The sequence below is a fragment of the Nesoenas mayeri genome (genome assembly GCF_963082525.1).
Source record: "Nesoenas mayeri genome assembly, chromosome: 2".
NCBI lineage: Eukaryota > Metazoa > Chordata > Aves > Columbiformes > Columbidae > Nesoenas > Nesoenas mayeri.
Window position 1 is genome coordinate 127,165,776 of NC_137543.1, and position 22,960 is coordinate 127,188,735.

Below are 22,960 nucleotides of genomic sequence, written 5' to 3' on the forward strand. Positions count from 1 at the left end.
GGGGGAAGGGAGGAGAGACTTGAGAAAGAAGGTCAAACCGCACAAACATAATTATGCAAAATCCAAAGAGAATGAACTAACTAGTCCTTGAAGCATCCTGGGTGAAAAGTGTAGCTAGAACTGGGTGAGACTCAGCCACCCATCTAAACCAACACCTGGTCTCTGCGAGCAGCTACAGTCAGTAATACTGACTCTAAAGTCAACAGAAAGTCAACTGCTCTAAAGTCAACAGAAACCTCAGCTGTCTAGGTCCACCTCCACAAAAACCAGACTTCTCATCTTATACAATCAGAACTTGGACTATATCCAGAGGCTAAAAAGAAGGGAAAAAATTATAAACAAAAGCTTTTTAGAACCAAATGTTTATCTATTAAGTTTTTGATTACTTCCTCCATCTCTGGGAAGAGAGTACCTTATTTCCAGAGCTTGCTATCAAATGGAAGTGTATGTGTCTGACATCCCAATAGGTCAGATTTATTTAATTAAACTCAATAAACAAAGACCGTAAGCAGTATCATGTGCATCTGGATTTGAGCTATAAAAACTATTTCTTTCACATTTTCTTGAGCTCCCCCGCAAGCTTTTTAAGAAATTTTGAATCATTAGAGACGAGTAATTTAAAGTTTTATGTGAAAGCTAAAATTTACTGCTTGGTCTTGGCTCTTGGCTTCTCAGGATAAACTGAAAAGAATTCAGAGCACAATAAAATAAGAGTGCATGACTAGACACAGGAAGACGTGGAGGACTAACTACAGTATGTGGTATGATGCAGCGTCACTAGCGATGGCATGAATGCAAGGGTGTCATGCCTTGAGGATGATGCATTAGTTAGGGTTAGAGTTACTCAGCACAATTAAGGAAGTGAATATTTAAATATCAGGAAAAGCTTATCTTTGTGAAGAAAAGTGATCAAAGCCATTTTATGGAGCATATAATGAATACCAGGCAAGCCAGTGGAGGCTGTTGGTGTTTTTCTTTCTAATGACAAAGATGCCTTTAATCCCCAAACCAGGAGCTGATAAACATCACCTCTTTCAGAGTTAAGAGGCAATCCTGCCAGTGGCCAGTGAGCCCAGGTAAGCCGTACCTATGCTGAAGATCTGAACTAAATTGAATTTCAGCAGAAAAAACAAACAAAATGCCAAGTTCTCACACACACACCAACGAAGGAAAGCATTCCCCAGTTTCACACTCTGTTTCCCTGTGGGCAAGCAATAGCTTACTCATTCTACAAACCTGTTGAGAAATTAAAATTGCAGATGATTTTTACAAGGCAATCTCCAAAGACTAAAGAAATGTATTTTATTAAGCACAAGTTATGTTTAACAAAGAGTGCGAACTGCAGCGTGAGTTCAGTCAGAGAGACCTGCAGGAGATAGTTCCCAAAGAGCAGCCTTCAAGTGCAGTCTGCCTCTGCTCCCTCCTTTCTCCACCTTGCAGGCAGCGTCCCCCGTGTTGAGCTCAGCCTCGCTACAACCCTGCAGCCAGGATCCAGCTGATGCTGCCCACACCAGACGCTTTATGCTCAGCCAGGACCACAGGCAGCGGCAGCACAACACACCAAGGAGCAATAGCGAAGGTATAGGGTGGCGCTTTTATCACCTCACCTGCTTGCTACAACAAATGGTACTGAAATAAACGTTATACTCCCTTTATCCATGCCGTAACCCCATCCCTAACCCCCACAATCTTTACCAAGCAATGCTAACATTAGAGTTTTTGCAAAGGATGAAATCTAGGAATTTTTTAAGATCACATTATACGCTTTGACTGTAGACTCAGCTGAAGCCAATTTACACGCCTGTGTGATTTAAGTCACCCAGCTCTGGGTTTTGATGTTTAATAACTTGAAGTTTGCAGAGGCATCATATATTTGCTCAAGTGAAAAAGTGCCATCACACTTTATACATGAGCAATAATTCTGCTTCCAAAGTTCCCTGCGCCCTTAAGGTTTTAACCAATTTAGTGAGGGAAGCACAGGCGAGAGCAATCTCAGAACACACTTATTGTAAACACAAGATCCCAAGTGGATTTTCATAGGCTAGACCCGTGTGTATGCATATCTGATCCGAAGTTGGCACACTTCACTTTAACAAAAATATCACATTGAGAAGGCACTATCTGCTATTCTTTGCATTAGGGGAGAGAAAAACTCTAAAATCTCAGTTATCTAAGCTCAGAGATTTCAGAGGCAGCACTGGCACCGCTGCATACAGAAACTACAACATGAGCGCAGGATCAACACCAGAGCAAAAACCCTATCTCTGAGCAGAAACCAAGTAACACTAATTCAGTTTATCCTAATCTATATAAAGCAAACAAGTGCATTTATCATAAAACAAGATAACTTGTTTGAGCAGTAAGGCAAGCTAATCTTTCAGATGCTGGCAATCATGTTGTGCTTTCTTTGCCCTTTGCCCACAGAAAGCCAAGCTAGTTTCCTACTTCTGAAATGTTCTTGCTGCCAATAACTATGCAATTTGCAATAGAGATCTAGCTCCCTGCCCAAGAGCAAATAGGTTGATGTGGACTTGACCTCTCATGATGGCAATGACAGAAGATGTTATACAACCAAAATCCCCAGAAAAGACTCAATTACCAACAAACTCCAGCTCCTCTCTCACAGAAAGAAGAGAAAGCAGTTCTCCTTTCCTACAGCTTTAAGCTTATTCTTTGGTGCATCTTATCTCTTCTCTGTGTGAAGCAAAGGTGCGATCCTCATTAGGAGGCGAAAAGTGTGTAAGATGCCTGCAGCGTCTGTTTACATCAGCACTCTGTTACTAACACAGACACACAAAAGATGAGACACACTTTCCCAATGTTTTGTGTACATCATTTACACCATGTAGCACCAATGCTGTTAACCTTGAGCAAGAGGAAAAGGAGAAAGTGACAAGAGTACTGTTCTGGATGACCTGTTGAACCCTCTTGCTGCCCTTAATCCCCAAAAGGCGTCTTTCCTGTCCCTCATTCCCCAGTTCTGTGCTGCTGCTATGATAAATGCCACATTCCAGCACGATTTTTTTTTTTGCATCATCGCATAAATTTAACTTAATGGCTTCAGGGCAGGAAGTCTTCATTTTATTCCAAAAGAAAGCACATGTAAGCCTAGTTAGCTTGCAGAACAGCAAGTTTACCATTCTCAAACACACACCAGACAGGCCTTCTACAACCTAAGAGAAGGCATGGAGTGACCTTGACCACCACACTGACTAGCAGAGTCAAGTTTCAGCAAAGAAATCAGAAAGATGCTTCAGTCCTCCATCACTGATTTTTTCTGTATTGAGAACAAAAATACATCTAGTTTTCAGCTGGGGAAAATATTGTGCATACAAGGAAAAGCAATTCCTTCAGTCTGTATTCACTTAAATTTTAGTTTGCAAAGTGCCATCTTTCTTCATGAAGGGTCATTTGGTTGAAAGTGCGCAACAATGTGGCTAACAAAACAAATTTAAAAAAAAGATAGAACTGGAATATTTCTGCTTCTTAGTTTTCATGTTACCATCAAAGCAGAACACAAGTACAGCTGATCCTACCACATCCACACTCAGGCACAAACGCTACAGTGCCAAACCCCAGTCAGTCATCTACACACGCAGTGGTTCCCACAGACATTCACTCCCTGGAGCTCAAGCAGAAGGGTTCCAAATGTATCCCAGCATCTAGGCAACGCAAAAAAACCCAAACACATAAAACTTTAGATCAACTGAACCGTGGACGTTTTTATTATGGGGAAAGGACTAATAACACTGCCTGAGTTCTACAATCCAAATGGAAAAGCCAAGCATGGCTGCTCCTACTGCCACACATTCCATAATTCAAGAGCATTCACAAATCATTAAAAAAATATATAGATCCATCTCTGTTCACTGAGACCTGACAGATTTTGATTGCCCTCTCAGAACACCTATTGTCTAAAGGGGAAAAGCCGCAGCAATCTTCTAGCACACCAATAAATCCAGCCTCATGCACCACTCTTCCCCTAGCCCCTTGCCACACAAATTCATCCCCTGCTTCAGCTTTTTCTTTGTTTAATTCTGATTTCCTACTCATTCTCAACTAACCAGAGAGGTGCAGCTGCTCCAGCCTCTCCAAAAAAACATTCAAGCAGGAAGGCAGCCCTCCTGCCTGCACTCCCCAGCAAAACTTGCACCTGGCAATGTCAAGGTCGTGGTTATTTTTCTCCAATCATCAAGCTTCCAAACTGTTTCAAAAAACCACGGCAAGGTTTGCGCCAGGCAAGACCCCATCCATGCACGCCAAATGACAAGCCACCCCCAACTCAAATGGGTCTGGCAGTGGACACCCTGCAGAAACACGGGTGGCACGGGTCCCTCCCCACTTCTGCAGCGTTTCTGACCCCACCACCTTCAGCCTCTGCTGAGGAAACCCACCGCTGCTTTCAATCTGCTATGGAAGTCAAGCGTCCTACGGCATGGGAACACCCCACAAAATTCAAATCTGGGCCTAGTGCTAGCAGGACAGCCGCCCCCTCCCCCCCTTTTTTTTTTAATGCATTTTCATCCAAATCCCCCAAGTGTGACTTAATGCCGACGCCTTTTCTTCCCAGCTCTGGGATTTCCCCAGCTCCTCCAAGCGACTCAATAAAAGCAATAAAAGTTTCACGTGGGTGTACAGAACGGGGAAGTTCGCTGGCAAGTATGACCTAATACACCCAAAACAAGCCCAAACCCCAACCCGCCACCCCAGAGAGGGCAAGGGCCGCCCCGGGCGAGCGCTGACACCCCCGGGCGGGTTAAACGCCTCCTCCGGCGCTGCACGGTGACAATGTGGCAGCGCAGCTGGAAATCGAGGGTGGGCTGGGGCTGGTCCCCTGCACGGCGGGGCCAGGCGGTAGCGCTGGTCCAGACTCGGCAAATACATATATATATACATATAAATATATATATATACAGCTGTATAAATATACATGTAAGATGATGATGGCACCCACCCCGGTAGGGAAGCCGCCCCGCGCAGAGGCTGAGGACGGGCAGCAACTCACCACTCAGGTAGTTAGTCCACTTGTACAGCACCCCCTCCATGGCAGCCGACCCCCGCCCCCATGCAGCGTGGCCGCCCCCCGGCGGAGTCACGCCGCCCGCCGCCGCCGCCACCCCTTACGCCCCGCCGCGCCGCCGGCACCCAGGGCCATCGCGGGGCACCGCCCGCCCGGCCCGGCCCGGCCCCCGCCGCCGCGCCTGCCCACCGCCGCCACGCTCCTAGCGCAGGACGCGCCGCTGAGGCGCACCCAAAAAACGGCGCCGCAGTGCTACGGAAGCGTAAACAGTTCTAGGAATCGCAAACCGCGTGATCGACAGGGGAAAGGAGGGGTGCAGGGACAGCGCGCCCAACCCGGTCGCTTTCCTCAGCCAATCAAAATGCGCCTTTGGTGACAGCACCGCCCAATCGGCGGCCGGCAGGAGCCGGCTCTATTGTGCGAGCGCTCCGCGGGGCTCCCCCGCTCGCTAGCGTTCGCTTCCTAGAGCGCCCGAGGCCCGCCCATCCCCTTCACTCAGCATCCCTCCCAAGGAGCTCTGCTGTCGATTGGACAAGCTGAAGGACGGACAGGGGCGTGTCCCAATGGGCGACTGCTTCTTCTGGGCTCGCTCTGAGGCGAGCCAATCAGAAGACGCATCCTCCGTCCTGGGCCGTCGGGAGCCGGGGGCTGCCAGCTGTGAGGGCCGCTGCCACGTCTGCTGGGCGGGCGAGAGCGGCCGCACAGCGGGCCCGGCCCTGGCCGCTGCCGTGGGCTCGTAGGCGGGAGGCGCGGAATGGCGGCCCGGCGGCGGTGAGACGGGAGCCCCTGGCTGTGGGGCGGTGATGGCGGCGGCGCTGCGGGTCGCCCTGCTGGGCGCTGCGCTGGGCTGCGCGGCCGCGGCGCTGATCCCCGCGGCTGACGTGAAGGTGGAGGTGCTGCAGAAGCCGTTCATCTGCCACAGAAAGACCAAGTGGGGGGACATGATGCTGGTGCATTACGAGGGCTATTTGGAGAGGGATGGCTCCATGTTTCACTCCACGTAAGTAGCTCGTCCCGGGCGGCTCTCCTTCGAGCGGCCGGGTGGGTGAGCTTGAGCGGGGAAAAAAAAAAATATATATATATATTTCTCTATGTATATCTTTATGTGTACAGGCTGCCCAGAGAGGTGGTAGATGCCCTCTCCCTGGAGACATTTAAGAGCAGGCTGGACGGGGCTCTGAGCAACCTGATCTAGTTGAAGATGTCTCTGCTCATTGCAGGGGGGTTGGACTAGATGAGCTTTGAAGGCCCCTTCCAACCCAAACTGTTCTATGATTCTATGTGTATTTTATTGTAGGTGACTCCTTCTGTCAGTGCTTTCCTGAATCTGGACTCCTCACAGTGGCCTGCAGTCCATCTGCAAAATAGCTCTGTGAAGAGTGTTCTGTTGAGGGCAGGTTACCCATCCCTCCCAAAACTTTCATTTACCTGTGTGCAAGGAAACAAAAGCAATGCATGCATGTTCATTGCATGCCCTAGATGCTATTTGTCATTGAATTAAAATAGCTTAAGTAAAGGTGCACAAACTTGACAGTAAGACCCTATCCACAGCCACCAATTTTCAGAAAGTTTGGTTTGCCTTTATACTTAGTTTAGGAAGCACTGACTCACAATGCTGCTTAAGATTAACACGAACAGTAAAGTCTACCTCCTTTCCTTTTGCCAGATCGAGGCTATAAAATAAATCTTATATAGCTTTTGCTTTATGGTTTGTATGAAGTGGAGCCATGTGGCATTTGTTAAAAGGCGAGCATGTTACGCCTCCTCTTCTGCAATGTAGACACAGGTTTTAGTGTGTGATCTCAGCAGTTTAAGTCTTCTGCTGTGCACGAATTTCTGTCAGGTTTCTAAAGCAAACTTCTAGCGGAGAAGACTGCCTTTGATTTAAGAAAAAAAAAAGTTATATATATATCCTTCCACTACTGGCAGTACAATAACAGCTTTTCATTACTGAAACGGCATATTCTTCACCTGCCCCCGACCAGACAAATCAACATACCAGAGCCACAGTAATGCAAGTGGAGAGGAAGAGCCAGAAATTCGAGGGAGTCTGCTAAGAGCCTGCAACGACTTGCTAATGTTGCCTTTCCTGTAAAAACACCAACGAAGTGTTAATAGTGGGAGACAGCAAAATGCCCAAGTATCTGTAGGCTAAGTTTGAAGTCTACTTTTGTGAAACGTATTTTAAGAAAGAAGACAATGTTTTGCATGTTTATGCCCTTGCTGACAGTTTAAACTAAAATCTTACTAATTTTCTCTTGTAGTTAACCTGCCTCTCTAAAAGGAGTTCTAGTGACACTCTTAAGTTTTTGCTGCTGACTAACTTCTGTAAGTGCTGTTTTCTTCATAAGCACCTTTCCCGCGTGACTAGTGGTCCTGTCCTGGTTGTACCACCTAGTTAAGTTGGAAAAGGGGCTTGTCAGTCTGCTCTAAACTTGAAAGTTTTGCGTGCATTCGTTTCTGTTTTTCTAGACTATCTGTTATGTAGGGGTTTTTTGTTTGTTTATTTCTTTTTGTTGGTGGTGGGTTTTAATGTTTGGTTTTTTCCTAATGGCTCTCTATGGAAGACATGTGGCTAATTCTTCTAAGCATGTTACAAAGTATATTGTAATCACAACCAAACTGGTTTTTGATTTGCAACTTACCAAAGAGTATACATGGCCTTGAATGTAGGTTTTTAAGTAGTAATGCCTTTCTCATTTGATCAGTTTCAAAGTGGAAACAGGTGATCAGGCAAGTGCAAGTGGGGATCCAGGTTGCTCAGTGTTGTCATAAACACTCCATGTAGATGTTTTCTTATTTTTTCCCCACTTCTTAAGGGACCTTGTCATGTAAGGCGTAAGTTTTAAATATTTTAAAAGTCTGTCTTTCATTTAAGAAATGCCAAGGTGTCAAACAGTGGTGTTTTTAATTGCGTATCTACGCTATGAGCATATTCCATCTGTTCCGTGTGCCTTTTATAGAGCCTGCTGTCTAAAGCCCAAGTGTTTTATTCCATTATTTTCCAGTCACAAGCATAACAATGGTCAACCTATGTGGTTTACACTTGGCATAAGAGAAGCTATCAAAGGCTGGGACAGAGGTTTGAAGGACATGTGTGTGGGAGAGAAGCGGAAGCTAACTATTCCACCAGCCCTTGCATATGGAAAAGAAGGAAAAGGTAAAACTCCTGAAGTCCTTCCCTTACTGTAATTCTTTTTAATCTCTGTATTTTACTGCTATTCCTGGCTTAAGAAGTTAGTAAGCTTACTTGGAGTCAGGTGCTCTTTCTCAGAATTTTTTCTGCAGAAATAACCATTAAGTAGTCACATAGTGAATACAGCAAAAAAACTGATGGTAGCTGCCATGCTGTATATTTTAAATGGTTTCTCTGTTAGTGCTTTACTCAACAGTGCCCTGATTTTTCTTTTTTTTTCCCTCCTGCTTTTTACAGTCAAGCTGGAAGTGGTTGCCTAGGTAACAGTTGCCTTTTTGGCTGTTCCATCTGTGTTTGTGGTACTTCATGAATGTGCATGTGCAAGCCTCATTCTTGCTTGCAGGTTTCTTTTAGAACCCTAAGAAACTCCCCGTGCTGCTGCCCAACCAGTTCTTGGCTGATACAGTGATCAGTCACCATTTAATTCTCCATGACAACTAATTCTTTTGCTCTTTTAGCCATTTTCAATTTGTGCAGTGGTCCCTGTTGTCCACAGTAAAATATGCAGGTACCTGGGCAGTCATGTTGGCATCTACTGAAAATGTATTGAATGGTGTACAGACAAATAAAAGCATTGTTTGTAGTGCTTTCTCAAGCTGTCTACTACTGATAGTGTTTGGGGGTTTTCCTTTCAAATGTTTTCAGATTCCTATTTTAATGGGAGGGCCAGATTTGGAATTTGCAGTTAAATGAGTGACAGCCTGTATGATGCAGGAAGGTTACTTTTTCTGCCTTATGGGGTTTGTTTTAGTTAATTTTTTTGAGCAATTATTAGGAATACCTTGTCATGACAACAGTTATCACAAATTACCTAAGGTAATGCAAGGTTTCAAAGTGGAAAGGATAAATGCCTTGGAACATAATAATCCTTCCTGCTATTGTCCTCTCCCATTAATCTGAGACTGTTTTAGGAGTGAGGAGTGTTTACATGGCTATATCTTCTGGCAAGTAGGGCTGAACACAGGCTAACATAGAGCATTCTCTATACTCTCCTTTCTTGAAAGTATTCTTTTAAAACTCTTTTTTCTCAAAGCCTTGGTTTGGGCTTCAAGAGAATATTAGAAGTAATGCTTCTAGCAGAGAATAGGAAACTCATGGTGGTCAGTTAGTTGACTGTATCCAGGACACAACTGTAAATTTTTCCACAAAAAGCTATTAAATGCTGCAGTGCTCAAATAGTCATCACAGGCCTAATTGCCTTAATATGTAAAACACTGTAGTTGTTGTTCAAAGACTTGCAAACCTCACTTCTGTGCTTAGTGCAAGGAGGTTGAACAAGTAAACACTAACTGCTGTAAGAAATCACTAGCTTTAGGAAAACTTTGAAGTATATGAACATAATTATGTTGCTGTTATCAAATGATGCCCTTCAAGACAGAATTACTCAATTTTCTTCATGCTTTCATTTCACTAGTGTCTCACCTTACTTGCTGTCCAACTTGAATGATGAGTCAGATGCCTTTTTATGTAACACTCAGAAAAAAATACCTGTATTCCAAACTCCAAGCAGGCCACTGTGCTCTATGTTTACAGAAGTTTCTACACATTTATTCATCCCAGAAATCTACAAGCCTGTTTGCAGCTCAGGGTGTATTTAACACCATAGCTCCAAAACAGTAGAAGTAGGTAGGTATTTGGTCCTATTCGGCCTTTCTATATATAAGGAGCAGAGTGATGTGCTAAAAAGTCTGTCAGTAGCTTTAGCCATCAGCATGAAGGCATAGCACATCACTATAAAAGCCAATGCCTGATAAATTGAAGTCCTTGAAGAGTGGTGGCATGAGGGGCTGGTCTTTGATACTGTTAGGAAATTATCAGTCTGTTCACCTGCATAAAAAATGGCGCGATGCCAAAACATGTCTTTTCAGCAGGTTTATATACTTATTTTCTGCTGTGTGTTTGGAAATAGCTCGGAGCTTTGTGTAGCAGTCCAGAGATGGCTATGGGATAGTGATGGCACTGCTGACCTTCTGTCTTTCTCTTCAAGAAGAGTTGCAGTGGCAGAATAGCAGGTACAAGGTGTCAGTTGGAAGAAGAGGGAATTTGGAGACTGAACTCTCCCTTTTTACTACTCTGGCAGTCAGTCTTGGCTGTATGTTGCAGCAGTGGCCACCTGGCTGGCTGTACAGTCTCCTTCACTGTTTTCCACTTCATCTCTTGCCATCAAAAAAAGATTCAACACTATTATCTGATAAACCTGTGATGATTATTGCTGAACATGAGCTCACATCAACATGCACTAATCTTCCAACAAAACGAGTTGCATTTAAAGTTGCATATGTGCTGTAAGGGCTGCTCAGGGTGCAGGCTACAGTCTAAAATAGTTACATTTATCACTGTTACAGATACTTATCCTTGTTACTTCAAATTGCAGGATTACTGAAACATTGCTATGATGCATATGGCTTTTGTATGGCACTGAATAGTTAACTTTTCTACATGTTTACCATTTTGGGCAGGAAAAATTCCACCTGAGAGCACACTGATTTTCAATGTTGACCTTCTAGAAATTAGGAATGGACCAAGGTCTCATGAGTCATTCCAAGAGATGGATCTTAATGATGACTGGAAACTGTCCAAGCAAGAGGTGAGTGGGTTGCCCTTCTTGTGAGCAAACCTAACAGGATGGGGTAGCAGAAAGGGAAAGATAAGCTTAACTTGACCCTGTTAGGGAAGTATGTGCACACAAGTTAGATATTACCTACTGCTGTGCACAGAGCAACTTTCCAAGCAGAATATATACTATTTAAGAGTATTTAAAACCAATTATTTATTGGGCAATGCACAGTACAGGTAGCTAGGATTAATGAGTCCTTAGCATAACTACTGAACTGATATGCTCATCAGTAATGGTAAGACACCCAAAAAGTCACTGCTAGCCAGGTGATCATTAGTCATGTGGGGAAGGGCAAGTCTCTCTTCTTCCCTGGAGATGACTTTTAATGTTGCTGCCTTCCAATTCTCTGCTTCATTTTTTTTTTTTGCCTTTGGAGTTTAATGTCTTTTTATGTTGTTATCTTTCCTGCTGAATGCTCTTGAGCTACTGTTCCTGGCTCAGCAATTAAGCTCCTGTCTGTGCTTTGCTGCTCTTGTGTGGCTTTGGCTTGCATACTTTCTTACAACTTAAAAATAGATTTTTTTTCTTTTTTTTTTTTTTTTTTTCAGTAAAACTATGCCAAGGATGCACATCTATGCACCATGCTGAGCCTTGGATCCCAGCGGAACTGCTGGACTGCAGGCTCAAAAGCAGCTTTGAAAAGCTGAGGCATAGGCGTGTGCCCCATGCTTATGGGAGACTTGAAGTAAAACATCTTAGAAATAGAACTAGGCTTCAGGGCTTTGATTTAGCTGGTGATTTACTAATAAATTGGAGTTGGAAGTTCTGCTGTAGGGCAGTCCTGTTTCACAGCATTCACTGTCTGAAGGACATGTATTCAATATTATTTACCTTCTGTTTGCCTCTTATTTTCAGTCTTCTGCTTTTCCAATGTGCAAAAAGTCATCAATGAGAAGTTAAGATAAACCACTGAGTTCTGTTTGATTGGGGCTGGTACAGTTTGCTAGACCCAAAAGACTAATCTATTATACTGTACATCAGACAGACAGTGTCAGTGTGTCCAATGTCTGTGTATTAGAAATGTAAGCAATGACCCTAACAAATACCAGAATATTAAATGAATAGAACACATCTGAAACATGGCCCATTTCTTGCAGTTAACAATCTGTTACAGACCTTGTTATACAAGTGGTATCTGTTGAACAAGTGGGTATGTTGGTATTGATGTTCTTGCAGAAGGTTCTGCAATTTAGAACACTTTGGATTTCAATAGTTAAACCTTAAACTCAGGAAAAATAATCTAAAATTGTTCAAAACACTGCTTACCATTAGTAACTAGCTTTGTGTAAATAACTGTTCCACTGGTCTGTTTAAAAGCTACCTTGGATCTTTGTCCTTTAAAATTTTGGCATGTCAATAAATAAATCTATTAATGTAGCTCCTACTAGAGTAGCAAACACTAAGATTGTGGGCAGATGTCTGTATGTTTTTGAGGTGGCTCTTTACATCTACTGGATTGTCAAAGTGCTAGGATGTGAAAAAGCTGTTTGGCTCTCTGACCAGTTAGTAGCTAATAACTTCCGCCTAGCTATTTATACTTTACTGTATAAACATCAGATGACAGGTTTTATTGGCTTATTTTTCAGTGAGATACAATAAAGGTATGGCAACTGAATTGCTAGTTTTACTATCACTTACTAAAGAGTCTTTCACCACTGAATGGGTCTGCAGAATCAGTCAGACAAGTAGTATTCTGGCAGTAGCATATGAAGGAAGTTGTCTATTGTCTAATACTACCATCCTGAACGCAATGGCCCTCTCTTATGCCACAGTAATCAATTCTTTCATAAGCCTAAAAATATTAACTCTCACCTTCTTTTCTACTAGGTGAAAATTTACTTGAAGAAAGAATTTGAAAAACATGGAGCAGTGGTAAATGACACCCAGCACGATGCTTTGGTTGAAGACATATTTGATAAAGAAGATGAAGACAGTGATGGGTTTATATCTGCAAGGGAATTTACCTACAAGCACGATGAGCTGTAGAAAAGTGTGGCATAATTTTTTTTTTACACAAATGGCATTGACTTAGACTGTCTGGTTCTCTTGTCATCTTAATTCTGTGTTTTGGAGTTGACAGCTGCTGTTGGCAAAGAAACACTGTTTATATAAAAGAGAATTTCTGTTCATTATGTACAAATGTTTTAAACTATTTTAAAGTATGAAAATGTGTTTCCTTTTATGCAGCAAAGACTTGTACATCCGTGGTTTTTAAATTTTGTATTAATTTATTTTTCAGAAATGAAACAAACATTACAATTACCAACCATTGTAAAAATCAAAATCCAGTTCAGTGCCTTTCTGTGATTTGTTTGTGCATTAAGATCACTTTCAATGACTCCTTTATGTATGACTTCTAGTCTGTGGCTTAATTACTTGACCTTCCTTCTTGTGTGTCACTGCTTGAAAAGCAGTGTGCTGACCTTGCTTTTTTTTCTGCAGATTTTTTTTTAAAGATGTACTAGAAGGCATCAGCATCTCTTTCTACAGCTGAGAAACTGATACAAAGCTGAATAGCTGAATGAGAAGAATTTTGCTTCTCTAAAGGCAGAGTGCTACCAACCATGCCAATAATTGTCTGCATTTTTCTTTAAATTATGTGAACAAATAGGAGGTAAATGTCAGACTTCTAATGTAAACGACACTCTGGAAAATGTCTGTAATTTAGAAAAGAGCAAGTTATGCTGCAGTGCAGAGGTGGTGTCCTTTACACATACACCCTTATTTGTTTTGAAACACAGAGCTTGCATTCGTGAAGAAATACCATACCTTCCTCTTCTCAAGTTTTGAGGGAGATCTTGAGCAAAATGTTCCAAGTCTGATGTTTTTCCTTTTTGCAGAAGCAGAAGAGCACACTGACAGGACACTCAGTGTGGCCTGAGGAACAATTTGCATTAGCTTGCCTGCTTTGCAGCTGACTGAGTTGCACAACTTGTTTTATCATTGCCCCTTTGCAGTAGCACACAAGTGATGTGAATTTTAAATAGCTTTTTAGAAAAAACAGAGGCATGAGACACATGCTGTGTCTTTACAGAGGCAGAGACCATGAAGATTCTGACTCTATTTTGTGTTTGATTGGTTTCTGGAGAAGAAGAAAGATTTTGCAGTTGTCCATGGTTTCTTAAGTGAAAGGGCAAGGTACCTCAGGGAAGGAATCAGCCTGTATTCAGGTACCACTTAGATATGGGTCTCTGAACACAAATTTGAAAAATGTTGCTCAAGTCTACATAGGGACACAAGGCAAATCCAGTCATATGAAACTGAGATTGCTACATTGCACTTATCTTTAACTATTGCCAAGGAAGGTTCTACATTTAAGGTTCTCAATGCTGTAGATGAGCTATGTGTTATTCCCTGCCACCTAGTGTTGCAAGTAAGTATTAGAAGACTGCTTCATTAAACAGAGTTCAGCTTCATATGGACATTGCAGATTGCTGTCAATAGTGACTGTTCTGGGGAAAAATGTAGAAGTGAAGATATGCAGTGGTGAGGTTGTTTGGTTTGGTTTTGCCTTTGTTTTTTTCTTCCAGCATCTGGCATTTTGTGGCTGATGGCCTATGTGATGTGGAATTGTGTCCACATATTTTTGTTTTCAGTAACCTTGAGATCTTATTCACATATGATGCCATATAGTTTTCTTGAACCATTTATACTTTTGCTTCTATAATGTTCTATAGCAGTGAGTTCCACAGTAGAATAGTCTAGGAAAATACTTCTTATTTTTTTTTTTAGGCTTGTTACCTGTCCTAATTCTTGTATTATGAGGAAACCATGAATAATCGTTACCTATTTAGCTCTTCTTACTGATTGTGATTTTTCATCTTGATATTTTTTCTTGTCACTTATGAAAACGAAGCTGTGCTGGGTGTTTTGTTTTCCCCTATAGTCACTAGAGCACAAAGGGGCAACTCATCACATGTGTATTGTTCATGTTGTATTGGGATAGATCCCTTATCAAATGTTTTCCTGTCTTTCTCCACTGACTACATGGGGAGCCTGGGCAATTAGCACAGCCGAGGCAGATGAGGGCTGATGGGCTATAAAGTTGGCCCTAAGACAATCTTGCCTGGGATGTGGGAACCAGCAGGTACCCAGCCACCCAAAGGGGAAAACTGTGCATGTGTGCTGCCCAAACTGAGACTTGCATTGGGACTGTCAGGGTTTTAGATTATTATTTGCAGTGTTGAGCATGTTCTCTAAATATCTGGCTGGACAATGAAAACATAAAAGCATTAAATAAAACTTGGCCCAGATTACTGACCCAATACATAAGAAGTTAAGCTTAAATAATGGGGTGCCAGTGTGTGCCTTTAGCAAGGGCCAACTGTTGTTTCCTTTGTATTAAATAGGAGTCTGGAGTCAGTGAATGCTGTGAAATGTACATATGCATTAACTTCCACTTAGATTTTTGAAGTACTTCATAAAAATAACTTTCAGTGAATGTGTGCAATAGTTAATTGCTTAATGCTAGCACAGCATTAAAGCTGCAAGACTAAGATGCTTTATTTGGTCTGTGTAGATTTATGTCAGATGAGTGGATGAGTTTTGTTTTTAGTGCTTTTCTTGGTAGCTGTGTTATATTTCTGAAATTGAAATGAAAAAAAGTTTCAAAAGTGCAGAATCAGCAGCAGATTTTAGAGGCCACTTCAACTTCATTACTGTTTGCTATCGTTAAAGTTGTCCTGTGAAGACGAAGGGATTTCTTAGGTAGAAATAGCACCTCTTGTCTTAACCTCAATTGCATCTACCTATTAATCCCCAGGGTGTGCTGCTGCAGTGCCGGCAAGAGCCAGCTACTACGGGCAGGAGAGCAGGGGCAGCTGCTTGTTCTCCAAGGGGAGAAGGAATATTGGAGCTTCAGTGGCACTCAACAACATTTTGTCTGGCTTACGTGCAAAGTGCAAGGTGTGTTTCCCCTGAAGAAAGAAATCCCTGCTTCTTGTCTGTAAAATGCAGTACTTGAAAAAGTGAAGAGGGCTCAAAACAGCGTCATGAGCACGTACCAGATCATTGTGCCTGCAGCTTATAGACTTCTCAACACATTTCTTGCGCTTTTGTGGTTATATGTACTGATGGTTTTTAGAATGGCAACCTGTCATTCAGAGCTGCTATGCAGCAATAACAGTAGGAGTTGTTGCCTTCTGTAGGTACTGAAGCAGCCTTCAGAGCTCATTTTATCTGAAAATTCTTGATATGCAATGCAATGACACAAGAAAGCTTTTGGCAAAACTTCAGGAATGATGCTTATAGTCTGAAATGTTTTTTAAAGCTTTCTTCTTGAGATCAACTGACAAGGCAAGCTGTGTTGAAAATGAAGAAATCGCTTTATCAGGTCTTAAATCTTTACTTTTCAGTTCCTTATGTCCTTGTGCTGCCAGCAACATCCCCACTAGAGGTGTTTTGCTGAGTACTATATGTGACAGAATCATAAATTTGCAGTGTTAAGTATATATTGAAGAAACTGCTACCATAGTTTCTTCTTGATGACACTTTGAATGAAAATGATCCAGTGTGTTCCCTGAGTACTTCAGTGTAAAAGTTAGGTGGTACAGGTCAGCCTTTCATTTACAACTGTCTTTGTTATATGTGCTCCCTCCACCACATCACTTCTGCTGTTACACATGAGGTGGTCTATCCATTGACCCAGAAATCTCAGTTTCAGATGGCAGGTGAGCATCAGCAGGATGGGAACAGCTCATTGCTTTGAGTCATTCCAGGAAAAGGAGCAAAGGTGGGGGAAATGTGAGAGAGACTGGAAGTAGGCAGAGCGATGTGAGAAATGCAACAGATTTTGTTTCCTAGATCCTTTGGCATCTGCTTGCTTGGCAAAAAGAACATTGGCAGCCACTGACGTAGGTACTGCAAATTATGAGGCTGGTTCCTCATCTGACTTTGATTATAAATCACTGCTGCAGCCAGTGTGTATATGGATTTTTACTCTTAGGACAAAGTTTAAATTTATACTTCCATGGTCCATTGAAGAATATTCGGAATAGGAGTATTGCATTTGACTGCTGTTGAAAAAAAATAATCAGCCTCATTATAGAGCTTTTTAAAAAAATCCACAAAATAACCCCACCATTATATATCTTCAGCACTTGTTTGTGGTAGCAGGAAATAAAAAACAACAACCAACAAACCTGCTTATATTTGTATAATCCCAGATAATTTTAGCTTCTCTTGAACGTTAATCGTAATGCTTACATTCTGTGCCCTAGTTTTCTCCTGGTACATAGGAAAAACAGCTCTCTAACAAAAGAAGGATCTTTCTTTAGCTATCCTGCTTCTGTTTCCATGATTGTCCTTGATTATGTCAACAGTTTCATGTAAGAATTGTAATTGCAAAGTTCAGTAGGAAGCTATATATCTGTTACAGGGACAAGGATCTTCATTATCGGCCCTGCCAGCCTGCAGGGCATTCAGATGGAGCCTCCTCCTGTATCACATTTCTTCCTTTTAGGAGGTTCTGTTCCAAAAGCAGGTTGGTTTAGCTAGGGGTTGCACCCGGGTAGGAGCTGTGCAGTATTTCTGTTCTCTTGAATGATGTTAAAAAAAGTAGGAGCTTGGTTTAGCTGAGAGATTTGTCATGAAGATGGAGGATAATTTGAAACATGTCAGGTAATTAATTTTGTGCAAGGTTTCTGAAGGCCATGTTCCTGATGGAGGAATGGAGTTTGTCTCCAGGGATTTTTTTTTTTTAATGATTTTTTTTTTCTTCTAACTGCTCTGCATCTTCAATAGGTAAAGAACAAACAAAGCTACTTTAAAAATGTTAGGATCTGACTGTAGAAATCTAGTGGAGCCAACTCTTCAGAGCTCCCCAAATGCCAGTTATGTTTTCCGCTAAAAAAAATGGAGGCTGATGCTAACTACCATTAAGAGTCGCTTTTCGTATTAGATACAACACTTCTAATTTCTAGTTTCAGTCATGACCTGCTTAAGGAGATTAAATGATGCAGGATAATTGATTCCTCATCTGGGAATCAGACTGAAAGCATTAAATCAATCCCGTCCTTTTACATTTTATTACAATTGAAATTTCTTTAAAGTAGCTGATGTTTCCTCCTCTGCCTCTTTCCTTGAAGAGTGACCTAGGTAATACCTATTTTGCGTGCTTGGCCTGCTGTCTCTTAGAGTAAATAGCACAGCTTAGCTCTGCTCTCTCTAATCCACTGGGATATGTCTTTAGAGAACAAGTTTTCTTTCCATAAATACAAAGCAGTATGTTCTTAGTGACCCTGTGTCCATCTCAGGGTATGGAAATAATATGGCTATAGCTAATGGACTAATCATAGCTTAAAGAAAATTATGTCCTGCTGGATTTTACTCTTGGCAATGCTGACCACAGTACTTAGAGAGGTAAGGCTGGCGATGTTTCTTCCTTTTAATAGAAGGTATAATAAGAATTTGCATCCAGTATTCCAGCCCTTATGTGCCATCATGTCCTCATTGCTATTGTCCCTGTTATTAGTTGGGTTAAAACGTGGGCTTAACATGGTCACACAGATGTCACAATGTAGACTTGCACTCTGAAATAATGCAACGCTTTGCCTCTGCAAAACTCAGTCTGAAGCAAAGTTCCCAGATATGTGGTGCTCATCTTGCAGCTGACATGTGAACACAAAGTGCAGCAGGACTGCAGATGGAGCAGAAATGCCCAACGCTCCTATTCATTTGGTACCAGACCTTGTTATTGCTAACCTGTGCCAAATGCAGCTCCCTGTGGCACCCTTTCACAGCCCCAGCCAGCCGTGCGCACAGCCGAGGGGCTGTGTGAAGGCAGGCTGCTGGGGTGGGCTGTTGGACACTCATTAAGAAGCTCTGCCAGACCTCTGCTGGCTTTGAACCTCTGCACCTCGCTTCTTGGGTGGGCACCATGGGCATGTGTGGTTGCAGCTCTGCTCAGGGGTACATTGAAGGGCAGGCTTGGAGAAAACACTAGCAGCCCTCACACTGGATGGGAAAAAATAGGAGAGAAAATAAAAAGGCAGGGGAACAGCTCTCCAAACCACCCAGTTTTTCTTGACCAATATCCACAGCCAATATAAAGAAGTGTAAAAACTCCTGGGTAACTTATTGTTGACACTTCTTTGTTATTAATAAAATATGTACACAAGGAATAACAGGCAATCAACATGGTTATTTTTCCTATTTCCTATTAACTGCTATTTTTCAGTTGTACATTATGAGCAAGGCCATTTAGGCAAATGCAGGCTCTTTTATGAGAAGGAGATACGCAGCTGTGGATACTTTTAACAATCCTTTTGGAAGTACTGGGACCAAAAGGACTTCTTCATTTTACGTCTCTTTTATTTTAAAGTATTTCTGTTATCAGAGGTCCCTTCCCACTTACAGCTATCTACCACTTCTGTGTATGAGGAAAATGACTTAATGATTGAGGTTTATTTTGAGAGTCTGGACTCTTTAAAGTAGCATTAAAAAAACCCAAAAAGAAACAAAACAAAAAAAACCAACTAAACCAAAAAGCCCCCAAACCAAAACAGAGGAATAGAAAAAAAAACAAAAACAAACAAAAAAAAAAACCCCACACATACAATCAAAAAAGAAGACCATCCAAGTTTTAATTCCCCTGAAAATAATAATAATGGAAAATGCTACAGTAAAAACATACATAGCCTAGCAAGCCCCCAGCATATGATGTGTATAGGAGGAGAAAAAAGGTTGCTGACACATGCATAACTTTTTAAGTGTACTCAGCAAACCTGTTGCTCTGGTAACTAACCAGAAGACTGCACCTCCCCTGATGGAATGCTATTTGCGCTGCACCAGATGGCTGAGAAACTATGTAGTGGCATTTGTTGTCCCTTATGTTACTGTCCCATCTTTTCTCTAAGTGCTGTGATTTAATTTGCAGCAATTTACATGTAGATTATCCAGACGTGACACACTAAAATACGATGTAAAGCTGCTTCAGGTATGCTGTCACTTCGGTGAACTCCTGTATCACCTGCGTAACACCAGAACTGTTTTATCTTATGAATTTTTGTTCAAGCTGTTGAAATTTTATGAATAACGCTAAGCTCAAAAAAATTTGAATTTTGATATAATTGTAATAAGGGTAACTATATAGCACATTTCTGTACAGGCAGCATCATAAGAATGAAAGTGTACACGAAGATTAAACAGGATCATTGCATAAGAAAGTAATGATGTTGTATCTGGTTTTTCTGCTTCCTTGTTTTCACTAATGGCTTATCTTCTTAACATGACAGATTTCCTTCTTCTACCCTCATATTATTATGAGTCTTAAGCTATTGTCAAGTATTTTAGCTTCATTGTTACAGGTGCCGTTCTAACACACTACAAAAGCTCCAGGCTCATGGACTTTGTAAGCCAATAATAATAAATGTGTCTTGCAATACTTTTTAGAGTTATGAAAATAAGTATCCTGTCACAGGTTATCATAAATTAAAACAAGGAAAATGATAAAATTTATGAAAACAAAGCAAGAGACTAACACTTTTTTTGATAAATCATTACTTCAGAAGAAAGCAACCTTTCTAAATGGACAACGCAGCAGCTTAGTTGTGTGGTTCAGTGCCGTAACTGCCAGGTTTCTAGACACTGAGGGTAACTGCAGCATGAGAGTCCTTGTTGCTCACTGTCTTCTGTCCCTGTGACACTAACTAAGCAGTTGTGTTCTGTTATGTCAGTTGTGCAATGGAGAAATGGATCACCTTCTGTAGTGCATGAGTAAGAGCCTGGCATCTAAGCCTGCCACTGTGCCTACAATGACATCTCATGTACAGCTGCAGCCATTGACACAGATCAGTCTTCAATGGTATAATTGGATAAAAGGGGCTGCAGCCAGGATTTCTCACATCATTTTTGTTTCTTTCACTGAGCCCAGCAGGTGACATATTTGCTCCACATCAGAATATTGCACCTGCCACCCTCTTTCTTTGTTATGAGTGAAGCCACCTGTAGTGTGGGAGAAGTGCTCTCAACTCTCTGTTCCACTCTCCTGACTATATAAAAAACTCAAAACACCCAAGTACCATTGACACTTTTTGCTCTTTAGATCTGTTCTACAACATCAGCTGAATTTACTGGCCTATGGGGTAATTATTATCTTAGGGCTCCTGGGGTTTTTCAATGTTACTAACTCTTCTGTATGTAAGAAGTTGCTCCTGTAACTCACTGTAAGGGTAATCATTTACCTTTAGTGGGATGCCCTTATGGGTATAGGTTTAGAATTCTGACTTAGCAGCAACCAGGTACATTTCTTCTCTACAACTGTACAGTTCCTCTGATTTTTATGTACTCAAAATCAGTGCCCCACCAGAGAGAACAAGACAAAGACGGTGGCTTGAAATAATAAAAAATAATACCAACAAAAGGGCTTTCTTGGCTGCACCATCTTTTCACCAAAATCTATCATAGGACATTTTTAATGTAATTTCAACGGTTAGATGTTCTTTTTTTACAGTCTGCATTAAGCCAGCTTCTCTCCTTCTAAACATCATTTATTGAGAAAACTAGTCCCATTGCTTGCATGTCTGTATGGCTGCTGTCTTGAATTTGCGGAGTAAAGTGTTTTGGAAATGATGAATCAAAGTTTAGTGCTGCAATGTCTTTGAGAATTTTGGGTACTAGTTCTGCTGAATAGGTTTTGATCTCCAACTAAGGAGGTCTTTAAAGAAGAACAAAAACAAACAAACTTAAGCTATATGTTGCTGTGTGTGCCTTTTGGTCTCTTCCTTTCATAGATAAAACATGGAACAAAGGTCCTTTGAAATTGACTTTTCTAAAGATGTGTCCTTCCCACTCTCCTTCTTTGATATTGCATCCCATTGGAAACTCAACTCTTACAGGAAAAAAAAAAATTTTTTTAATATCCATAAATTCTGCTGTTATGTTATTAAGTATGAAGAGCAAATAATCAATAGACAAGCATTGTGGCTTCATCCTAATTATTATAATTTTGTATTTTCTCTTTACACAGCAATCTCCATTCAAAGATTTCAAAGATGCAGCTGTGAGTAAGTGTTCTCCCCATTTCATGTATGAGGTAATTTAATTGCCACGAGTTTACAAGATTCATCCAAAGCCAAGCAGCAAGCTTATGACAGACCGACGTACATCCTAGGCTCTCTTGAATCACAGGACTGTTCTCTAACTGCTCATCCTTGCTGCTTTTCACAGTTTATGACAGCTTACGCAGAAAGGAAGCCTCGAAGATTTCTTTGTTGCCAGTATGTAATAATTCTGTAGACAGTCTAATAATTCTTAGGTAGATTATACTCAGGCATAATCATCTCCAGTGCAATTGGAGAATAGACTTAGTCATCTAAGTGAGCATAATATGGGCAATGTAAGTGGTGTATTATAGGATATAATTTAAACCCCCTTTTAAATTGCACCTGCTCTTTTCATCAGCTGTCTTTCTGATTCTAAGAAGCAAGTTGCCTATGATGCAGTTCTTCCTTGATGTAGCTCCAGAGCAAGGAATTTGGCTTGTTTGTTCAACTGAAACTGTTACAATTAAATTGGTGTAAATTCCTCAGATTTTCAGTCACTCACATCACCTTTCAGTTAGTTATTTTAAGCAGGAGATATCTAGTCTCTTTTCTCTTGCAAAACACATTGAACCACAATTCTGATGACAGCAAACTGATAGCAGAGGAAAACAAAAGTCTTGCTTAAAATATGTAATGGAAGATCCTTGAGTAAGAAGGGCTCCATGTTGCTAATGATCAGCCCTGCTTTCTAATCTATTTCTAGTCTAAATAATGATTTATAAATTAGTCCCTATTCAGGTAACTGACACATGCTCAAAAGGTACAGATCCCACCTTCTACATTTTCTTTTAATGTAGGGTCCCACATGCAGATTTTGTCTGGCTGATCTAATAAGCAGTGTGATATTTAAGTCTCTCGATTCCTGTGTTGCAGGAGTGCACGACATGTAGTACTAACTGAAATTTGGACTAGTAGTCCTGTACTTTTTGTGTCAGTTGATTCTGCAGACGTTAGGCTGGCTTGGCCCATGTTAATGAGTTAGGCTCCTGAAGAGAAATGCGAAAAAAAGCAAATATCCTCAGGAACCCAACTCCCACCACCAAGTTGTGCAGCACTACGGAGGTCATGCTGACAGGGGACTTTCA

General features: G+C 41.6%; 2 protein-coding genes across 2 annotated transcripts in view; one reads left to right on the top strand and one right to left on the bottom strand.

The window, feature by feature from the left end:
- The window catches only part of PLEKHA8 (pleckstrin homology domain containing A8), a gene marked incomplete at its 5' end in the record, with an annotated part of 31,374 nt that extends 26,329 nt beyond the window's left edge, over nt 1-5,045 (bottom strand). Inside the window, one exon of the mRNA XM_080338955.1 lies at nt 5,006-5,045. Coding sequence (XP_080195081.1) covers nt 5,006-5,045 — 40 coding nt within the window. The remainder of the gene's footprint in view (nt 1-5,005) is intronic.
- A 607-nt stretch (nt 5,046-5,652) lies between these two features.
- FKBP14 (FKBP prolyl isomerase 14) lies at nt 5,653-13,179 on the top strand. Its single transcript, XM_080340266.1, has 4 exons — nt 5,653-6,020; nt 8,029-8,180; nt 10,676-10,803; nt 12,661-13,179. The coding sequence occupies exons 1-4, from the start codon at nt 5,824-5,826 to the stop codon at nt 12,817-12,819; spliced, it is 636 nt and encodes a 211-aa protein (XP_080196392.1). The 5' UTR covers nt 5,653-5,823; the 3' UTR covers nt 12,820-13,179.
- The last annotated feature ends 9,781 nt before the right edge of the window (nt 13,180-22,960 follow it).

Excerpts from the sequence above, each read along its gene's own strand:
- FKBP14 (XM_080340266.1), top strand. The coding sequence starts at position 5,824 with ATGGCGGCGGCGCTGCGGGTCGCCCTGCTGGGCGCTGCGCTGGGCTGC. Across the intron at positions 6,021-8,028 it reads GGCTCCATGTTTCACTCCAC|TCACAAGCATAACAATGGTC; the intron begins GTAAGTAGCTCG and ends ATTATTTTCCAG. Across the intron at positions 8,181-10,675 it reads ATATGGAAAAGAAGGAAAAG|GAAAAATTCCACCTGAGAGC; the intron begins GTAAAACTCCTG and ends CATTTTGGGCAG.